This window comes from Triticum urartu, chromosome 7 (assembly GCF_003073215.2).
Source record: "Triticum urartu cultivar G1812 chromosome 7, Tu2.1, whole genome shotgun sequence".
NCBI lineage: Eukaryota > Viridiplantae > Streptophyta > Magnoliopsida > Poales > Poaceae > Triticum > Triticum urartu.
Window position 1 is genome coordinate 252,756,484 of NC_053028.1, and position 9,931 is coordinate 252,766,414.

At 46.4% G+C, this 9,931-nt stretch overlaps 1 protein-coding gene across 1 annotated transcript; it reads right to left on the reverse strand.

Moving 5' to 3' along the window:
• Positions 1–2,143: 2,143 nt before the first annotated feature.
• Positions 2,144–2,990, reverse strand: LOC125525765 (zinc finger MYM-type protein 1-like). The gene is made up of 2 exons (XM_048690775.1): positions 2,832–2,990; positions 2,144–2,720 (listed from the first exon to the last, which is right to left on the reverse strand). The coding sequence occupies exons 1-2, from the start codon at positions 2,984–2,986 to the stop codon at positions 2,255–2,257; spliced, it is 621 nt and encodes a 206-aa protein (XP_048546732.1). The 5' UTR covers positions 2,987–2,990; the 3' UTR covers positions 2,144–2,254.
• Positions 2,991–9,931: the final 6,941 nt, after the last annotated feature.

Here is a 9,931-nt window from a genome sequence, read left to right on the forward strand (position 1 = left end):
AGGAGTTGTACACACGAGTTTACGAGTTCAGGCCCTTCTCGGAGGAAGTAACAACCCTACGTCTCGGAGCCCAGAGGCGGTCGACTGAATATATGTGTGTGAATTACAGAAAGTGCAAACCCCTGTCTTAGAGGAGGGGGTGGCTTATATAGATTGCGCCATGACCCCTGCTCCCCTCCGTTACACAGGGTTCAATGTTCATAAAGGAGGAGCGTTACTGGTAACGTCTGTAGTAAAGTGTAGTAAATGCCCATAAAGCTATGGTTTAAGTCCTGACCATTACAGAGTGGAGGGTTTCTCATCTTCTGGTGGTCGAGTGTCTTCAAGGTGGTCGAGTGAGTACATCTTCACGGTCGAGTGGATGATGGTTTCTCTTCGACTGCTTCTGATTCTTTGTAGAGATGTCCTTGGGGAGGGTATGTTGGACAGATCCATGACCCTACCCTAGGTACATAGCTTCATCAGCGCTGGCCAAGGAGGAACCCAAGTAGGATTTGGTCCTACTTGGGGTGCCTCCTGGCCTCTCCCCTCTCCCTCCTACCTATATATATATATATGTGGGGGGGGCGCCCCTAGCACAGACAAGACAATTGCCTAGTCGTGCGTGGCGCCCCCCTCCACCGTTTACACCCTCGGTTATATTTTTGCAGTGCTTAGGCGAAGCCCTACGAGGATCACTTCACCATCACCGTCACCAAGCCGTCGTGCCGACGAAACTCATCTACTACCTCGACGTCTTGCTGGATCAAGAAGGCGAGGGACGTCACCGAGCTGAACTTGTGCAGAACTCAGAGGTGTCGTACGCTCGGTGCTTGATCAATCGAAGCTAGAAGAAGTTCGACTACATCAACCGCATTGTTAAAACGCTTCCGCTTACGGTCAGTAGCGGAGCCAGGATTGGAGCAAGCCCCGGGCCCAAATTTTTTTTGTCGCGAGAGAAAAACTTAACGACCATCAAACTATAGCTACCTCAAATATGGCTCAATTGCATCAAAAATTTAGAATTTAAACTCAATTCTTAGAGATACAACAAAATAGATAAAAAAAGATGACAAAAACTATGAACAGTACGTGCAGTAAAAAGAGTACCAAATCAATGGCTTTCTTCACCAGTGTCTTCCATAACTTGATCAACGGTGGAAGAAGAGCCAACACCTTGAAGAAATGAAAAGCAAAATTTCATAAGAAAAGACATAAACATCAAGTGAAACAATTAACATTGTACAGAGTTGGAAACTTACTACTACGACAAGGTAAAGTTCCTTTGCAAGATCTATAGGATTGAAAGCGATATATCATAGCATCATCATCAACCTTTGCAAATATTTCTCACTCAATATTGCACACCATGGAAAAATTCAACCAATCATCACCCATCTTATTCCTCAACTCAGTCTTGATAATACTCATAGCTGAGAAAGCTCTTTCCACTGATGTGGTTGCAACAGGCAAAATCAATGCCAACTCAATAAGACGATATACCAAAGGAAAGACCATGTGTATATTAGTCTGAACCATCTTCACAGCAAGACTACCAAGGTCATTACAACTAACAAAACTTGAATCAGCTCTCACATCAGCAATGAAGTTTTCAAGTTGGTTTTTAAGGACGAAAGAAATCTCATATATGGAGAAGTCATCAGCATACATCTCAGCAAGTTGAACAAGTTTGTCTTCATCAAAATTAGCAAATGAGTTCCTTGGATCAAGACAAGCAATGCATCTCAACAATTGAGTAGATCTTTCAGCAAAGCGGTTATTTAACTCAGCAATTATTTGGTCAAGCAAAACATTAAATATTTCATATCTGAAGCGTTGATAGAAAGTTACCATTTGACCACCACGCCCCCTTGAACGACCCCGAGCACGTACTGTATCATCCATGTTAGGCAATATAATGTTATGCTTAACACAAAAGTCAGTTGTGTCCTTCAAGAGCTGATCCCAACCATTTTCTCTTATATTTTGAAGTTGTCACAATGTGATCCCAATCAAACTCACTGCTAGAACAATGTTTTGATCTTTCCTTTGCAAACATTGTGACAACTCATTAGTCTTGCCCAATAGTTTGATCATAACATGCAATATGAAAACAAATTCAAAAGTTTCCATCTGAGATATCAAGCCAGCTGGTGTGGTTCTTTGTGTTAAATTTTCTGCATCATCATGAATGTTCTCTACTACATGCAAAACAAATGTCCACATCTCAATAAACTGACACAAAGTTTTATGATGTGAGCCCCACCGTGTATCCCTAGCTAGGTCTTACAAGGTTGGTTGCTTGGTCTTTCCCTCTTCCTGAAAAAATTTCCCTGGACTCCAATTGACTCACAATATTATCATGTTGTTCTTGGGCTAGTTCATCATGTCTCCTACAAGAAGCATTGACAGTGTTGACAATCAAAGTTACGTGGTTAAAGAAATCCAATACAGAGGAACAACACTTGGCAACAGCAACAACCACTAACTGCAACTGATGGGCAAAGCAATGAATATAAAATGCATAAGGATTTTCATCTAGTATCAACCTTTGCAACCCACGAAATTCTCCTCTCATGTTAGAAGCTCCATTGTACCCTTGCCCTCTCAATTTAGACATAGACAAGCCATGTTTAAGAAACATACCATCCAAAGCTGCTTTTAGAGAAGCCACTCTTGTGTCACCAACATGCTTAATCCCAATGAACCTCTCAATCGCATACCCATGTTTATCGACATACCTACCTAACACGAAGAAGCACGAGTAATCAACAATTAGGTACTACACTACTACTACTACTATTAGTAAAGAACAAAACAATAACTAACATAAAAGATGCAAAGTTACAAACCTTAAAACCATAGCCATTTGCTCCTTTATTGATGCATCTCTAGACTCATCAACAGGTAAAGAAAAATTTATATCTCCAATATCATCAATGATTGCTTTGGTGGTCTCTTCAGCACAAGCTTGACACAGCTGCAATTGTATCCCATGTGAAGTCATCAAATGGTTCCCGCCCGTACTATCAAGCAAAGTCTTAGCATTCAGATCCTTCTCCTTGTACCAACTCATCATCTCCAAAAAAAACCTATTCTTCGAGATGGAGCTCTCATCATGGCCACGAAAAGAAAGAGCTTGTAATAGAAGAAATCTTATAACACCCAAAATAATGATAAGACGAGCTCTATATTCTTCTTGGGTCTTTATGGTGCCACGATCCATCACATTTACAATAGATTGCCTTTGATTTTTGAAAGCCGCATATTGTTGCCTAGCTTTATTGTGAGCACTATCATGTTTACCAACATGTGTATCAATAACACTAAGCCCATCCTTCCAATTTTTAAAACCTATTGTTGTGAATGCCTCAACACCATAGTTTTCTGCTCTAGGTTGCTCAAAAAGAAAGCAATCGAAAAAAAGGATGCCTCCTTAGCAACACTATATTGCAACCAATCGAATCCTTCTTGAACTATTTAGTTGAAAGGATCTCTTTTTCAAAGAATTTCCTGTAGTTTCCTTTTTAAATTTATGACCACTTGGTTGGCATGGACCCATATTTATATACATCCTTCTAGCAACATCTCTAATATATGGATCTAAGCTTTCAATAGGTTTCCTACGACCAGGATCAGGTTCAATATCGCCTTCCCTTAGTTGACCACAAGCAGAATCAGGAATAAGAAAAATGTTGCTTTCTCGAGTTGAGATTGAAGGTGGTGGTCCCATTTCTGCAGCTGTTTCATTGTCTGGAGTTGCTTCAGTCCTCTCAGCCCCTTCATTCCCTGCTAAAACTCCGGTGTAGACACTTCTGTTGCGGCCACAGATGAAAAATATCTCTTCATCTTTTATTTCTACAAAATGAAATGAAATTGACACTAACAGTAGCAACAACAACATTCACATTCAAATACAATTCAAGTGAACTTGAATGTTTGAGAGAAGCACCAAACAACTCCATAAGTAGATTGCAGATTAAAAATGTTTAATCTTTGAAATTTGTATCAACAGACAACAACCCCATTACCAATTCTGGGCAGCAGTCAGCAGAGGGTTTGAGGGAAGATAGCATGGCCGCGTGGAGCCAGGAGCGGTTGAGACTGCGAGCCAGCGAGCACCGGAGGCCAGAGCAGCAGGGGACCAGGCGACCAGCCCAGGCTAGGCGAGCGGCGGAGGGCGCGGGCGGGCGGTGGAGCAGGTGCGGACCGTGGAGCCAGAGCAGGTGAGTAGGTGGGGAGCGGCGGAGTAGGCGAGCAGGGGAGCACAGACCGGAGGGAAGTCACCGGCGGGCGGCGGCGGCAGCTGCCTGCGTTGATCTAGGTCTAGGGAACGAAGGGAGAAGGGGCGAGTGGTGGCCTGATGCGCCCGTGCGAGCCAGTCCTGGTGCGAGGCAGCGAGCGATGGAGGACAGCCTGGCCTGGGCCCTGGATGGCTGGATGTGTATTGGGCCAAGCCCTCGGCCCATTCAAAAACATGCATAGGTAATAACTAAAAAATTGCCATGCCCCGGGCCTGGGCCCTGGGAGCCTGGGGCCCAGATCCGCCCCTGCTTACGGTCTACGAGGGTATGTAGACACACTCTCCCCTCATTGCTATGCATCTCCATGGATAGATCATTGCGTGTGCGTAGAATTTTTTTGTCTTCCATGCAACGATTCCCAACATAATCTCTGTTGGATCGGTGCCAAAGCCAAAATTCTGGAATGCCACCAAGTGGCTCATCGTAATCTCTGTTGTGAGCACTATCATGTTTACCAACATGTGTATCAATAATACTAAGTCCATCCTTCCAATTTTTAAAACCTACGGTTGTGAATGCCTCAACACCATAGTTTTCTGCTCTAGCTTGCTTAAAAAGAAAGCAATAGAAACAAAAGGCTGCCTCCTTAGCAACACGATATTCCAACCAATCAGAATGCTTCTTGAACCATTTAGCTTGAAAGGATCTTTTTTCAAAGAATTTCCTCTAGTTTCTTTTTTAAATTTATGACCACTTGGTTGGCATGGACCCATATTTAGATACATCCTTCTAGCAACATCTCTAATATCCGGATCTAAGCTTTCAATAGGTTTCCTACGACCAGGATCAGGTTCAATATCGCCTCCCTTAGTTGACCACGAGTAGAATCAGGAATAACAAAAATGTTGCTTTCTTGAGTTGAGATTGAAGGCGGTGGTCCCATTTCTGCAGCTGTTTCATTTTCCGGAGTTGCTTCAGTCCTCTCAGCCCCTTCATTCCCTGCTAAAACTCCCAGTGTAGACACTTCTGTTGCGGCCACGGATGAAAAATATCTCTTCATCTTTTATTTCTACAAAATGAAATGAAATTGACATTAACAGTAGCAACAGCAACATTCACATTCAAATACAATTCAAGTGAACTTGAATGTTTGACAGCAGTGGTAAACAACTCCATAAGAAGATTGCAGATAAAAAATGTTTAATCTTTGAAATTTGTGTCAACAGACAACAACCCCATTGCCAATTCTGGGCAGCAGTCAGCAGAGGGATTGAGGGAAGATAGCGTGGTCGCGTTGTCAGTGTCAAAACCGGCGGATCTCGGGTAGGGGGTCCCGAACTGTGCGTCTAAGGCGGATGGTAACAGGAGGCAGGGGACACGATGTTTTACCCAGGTTTGGGCCCTCTTGATGGAGGTAAAACCCTACGTCCTACTTGATTTATTCTTGATGATATGGGTATTACAAGAGTTGATCTACCACGAGATCGAAGAGGCTAAACCCTAGAAGCTAGCCTATGGTATGATTGTATGTTGTCCTACGGACTAAAACCCTCCGGTTTATATAGACACCGGAAGGACTAGGGTTACACAAGGTCGGTTAAAAAGGAGGAGATATACATATCTGTATTGCCTAGCTTGCCTTCCACGCCAAGTAGAGTCCCATCCGGACACGAGACAAAGTCTTCAATCTTGTATCTTCATAGTCCAACAGTCCAGTCAAAGGATATAGTCCGGCTATCCAGAGACCCCCTAATCCAGGACTCCCTCAGTAGCCCCTGAACCAGGCTTCAATGAAGATGAGTCCGGCGCATAGTGTTGTCTTCGGCATTGCAAGGCGGGTTCGTCCTCCGAACACATCACAGAAGAATTTGAATACAAGGATAGTGTCCGACCCTGCAAAATAAGTTCCACATACCACCGTAGAGAGAATAATATTTCCACAAATCTTAATCTGCTGACACGTTTTGGCAACATGACATCATGACATGGCTTGGTGATTATTCGAACTGTTTTTCTTCAACCAGCTCCACACATAACGCGAGGCGGTTTCTTGACACGTCTTGTCAAAGCAGAGATCGTGTTCCCCTAATTATGGGATTCTCATCAATACGGTCATGGGTAACCCAACCGTGTCTAGGACTCCCAGATTATAGGCAAGTCCCAAACGGCTACGGAGAGGACGCTTGATATTCACCCTCTTTATAAAGGGACAAGGCTTTTACTTTTTCCCTCCTGTGCTCAATCGAATCCTTCCCCCGCCTCGAGTTCTAACACCCAAAGCCCAGGTCAGGTGCTTCGGACCTTCAATCATGTCCGGATCTAGCCTTCAAGGCCGGTGGATGCCCTCCTCCGTTACGGAAGAGGATATCAAGAAGTTGAGGGAGGCCAGATACCTGACCGCCGAGGTTTCGCATCGGCTGCCTGCCCGAGGGCAGGTCGTCCCTACTCCTGAACCCAACGAGAACGTTGTGTTCATCTCCCACTTCCTCCGAGGTCTAGGCCTCACTCTGGATCCCTTCATTAGGGGTTTGATGTTCTATTATGGGCTAGATTTCCACGATCTAGCCCCGGACTCCTTTCTCCACATCTCGGCATTTATTGTCGTATGTGAGGCCTTCCTCCGCATTACCCCTCACTTCGGCATGTGGCTCAAGACCTTTGACGTGAAGCCGAAGATGGTCGAGGGGCAGCATGTAGCATGCGGAGGCGCATTAATAAGCAAGATCGCTGGAGCTTCATGGCCAAAGGGTTCCATTCCAGAGGTGTCCGGATTATGGCAACGGGAGTGGTTTTACATCACAGCCCCTAGAAGTGCCAAGTGGGTGGCTGCCCCTGCTTTCCGCTCGGGCCCTCCACCACAACTGATGTCATGGATTAGCAGAGGGCTGAGCTGGGGTCTAGCCAAGGATGTGCCTGTCCTGCAGAGCCGCATTCAAGATCTCTTTGAAGGAGATTTCAGTCTGGTTATGGTGGTGCAAGTCATGCTGGTTCGACGAATCCGGCCATGCAAACGTTGACCCCTCCGCATGTGGGAGTTCAACCCAGAAGGACCGCGCACTATTCAGAATTTCCTCGGCCTGACGCACGACGAGATGTATAAATCATTCTTCGGACCCCAAATGGAGTGTTCGGACACTACCGAGGACGTGGGCCTGAGCAGCAACCATACTGCCGACCAAGTAAGTAATCCTCTAGCCGAACACACCGTCTTTCATTTATCATGACGTCATTCTGAGAAATTGCTCTTTGACCAGGACTGGCTAACAAAGGCGAAGATGATTCGGTGTTCGGCCCCCCTTCCTGAGGGTTTGGAAAATCCGGTACTGGAAAATATGCTCGAGCTAGCACCTTGCCCGGAGCCCTTAAAGGAAGATAAAGGGGGGAATAAAGAGGGCGAAAGCGGGCCTCCACCGCTACCTATTCCAACCGAGGGAACGGGCACCTTCATGAGGGAGGAATCTGACATTCTCTCACACCGGGGAAGGAAGAGGACTACCTCTGAAGATCCGGACACCAAGGTTTCCAAACGGGAGAAGAAGTCTCCGCCAGAGGGTCCTGCCTTGGAGGGTGCTCTTGCCGCACAAAGTCCGCGCGGGGATCTGCCCTCTAATGAGCTGTAAGTAATCAAAAAGTACTTTAATAGTGAAGATATACTACCTTACCTCTGAGGAAAATAACCGAAGCATTTATCTTGCAGTTCGGATCTTAGCCCGTCTCAGCAGAGCTCGTCTTCGGGGGATCTTCTTCCAGAAATGATGGAGAGCGAAACGCCTCCCCCGGACTCCCCCGCTCAAGAAGCGGGCGACCTTGAAGTGTCGTCACGGAGGGCCTCTCCAGATCCGATGAGGCCAGAAGATAATCCTATAGTCACCCGAAGTCCCCAGCGTCCAGCTCTTGAAGAGAGCAAACAAAAGAGTCCGGCACCGTCTGGTATGCGGTCGGACATACTGAGGGAGCTGTTGGAGCGAGCGGCCATCTCAGAAGAACACCATACGTTTATGGGTACGATGATGGAAAGAATTTCGTCCGCCGAATGCAGATTGCATGAAGCCTTTATGAGTCTACTGACGGGCTTTGAGGTACGTGAAATGATATACTTTTTGATAGTACCGCACATTTTTAGGTGTGCCCTGTGTAGATAGTAGCCCCTGAGACTCTGGTTGTCATCGAGAACGGCGACGAACAGAGGATCGTAGTCCCAGGTAATAACCAAAACGCCTTTATGTGCAGGTGGTAGAAGCTCCGGTGGCTAGCCAGACTAATGAGTTTGCCGAACTTAAGCGGCACAGGGTAAGTAATGTTTTCTGGTGAATGTCACATAGTAAGAGCAGCGTGGTGCCAGTATCTTTAATATGTTGTGACTGCAGATGGAGCTGCCACCGTGGAGACCCTTCGGACGGAACTTGCCCGAGCCAAAGAACAAGCAAGGAGTAGTAATGTGGCTGCTTTGAAGGCAGCCGAAAAGTTAAGAGCCGAGAAGGCCGTGCATTGCGAGAGCAAGGAGAAGATAGCCAAGATGGCTGTAAAGTTAAAAGACATTGCCGACCGGTGCCAGTTCCTTGAAGAAGAAAATCGAGTGAAGGCGACGGACCTTGAAAAGGTCACGATGGCGACCAAAGACACCCGCTCTGCTATGAGGGCGAAGAAGGAGGAGCTGCGTGAAGCCGGGGATATTGCGGCTGGGAAGCCCTTTATGCTGCGAAGGAAGTTCGGAGATCTGCGGTATGCCCCTCTGGATCGGCTGTGGAGTTCGGCAGACGCATATATGGACTTGGCGGCGAGCGCTGTCGATGCGGCCGAATACTTCCGGGATCAAACAGATCGTGAAGTGGACAAGCTGTTCTGGTCGCAGTTTAACGTTCCAGAGCATCCACTTCCATTGACTGATCAGCTAGCCGAATGGGCCAAACTCAATAGGTTGTCCGAACTCGCCATGAGGTCCGTCATAGATCATCTGTGGCCGGAAAAACCGAAGTCGAACAACTATTTTAGCTTAGTGCAGCAGTTCCTAGGTGCGGTGTCGCGCATCAATGTGATGAACAGGTCGGCGTGTATAGAAGGCTCGCGGATGGCCCTTGCCCGTGTCAAAGCATACTGGGCGGAGATGGATGCTACCACTGTTGCGGCGCAGGGTTCAGCCATAGGCCGAGTGGCTGCCGAGCACTATTTCGAAGAAGTTCTCGAGGGTGCTCTTTTGATAGAGGCCCAGTGCTCGAAGAATATTATGCTTGAGTGACATGTATTCCCATTGTAAACACAATGTTTTTATGAAATTTATTAAGGCTGTATTTATACTTTTGCCTGGAAGTAATATGATGCCTCTTGTGCGGCCGTTTATGTATATATGTATATAACCTGAAAGATTGCAGTCGTTGGCTTCAACCCCCACGCATATAATGCGGAGGTGTTCGCAGAAGACGCGTGTTCACACTTAACCCAACGTCTTGGTCCTATTAAGGAGGTGATAGTGCAGCGAACGAGGCAACTGGACTATAATGCTTTAACACTTTCACTTAGCCATAGGAGTTTGACGGTGGGGCTACTATATAGCCCCTGGTGGCTCCGCACTCTCCCGAATTCGGGGTGCGTACATACCTGGCCGGGAAATGGCCCTTCGTTAAGGCGAAGGAATTCTAACATTCGGATAGGTCATCGAGTGGTTGACCAGTCTCACGCTATATCATGACAGTCAGTTTTCGACTTTCTCT

What these genes read in the sequence shown, in the direction of transcription:
- LOC125525765 (XM_048690775.1), bottom strand. Translation starts at nt 2,986, where the DNA reads ATGACTTCACATGGGATACAATTGCAGCTGTGTCAAGCTTGTGCTGAA. An exon ending in CAAATGGCTATGGTTTTAAG is followed by an intron (nt 2,721 to 2,831) that starts GTTTGTAACTTT and finishes CGTGTTAGGTAG; the next exon opens with GTATGTCGATAAACATGGGT.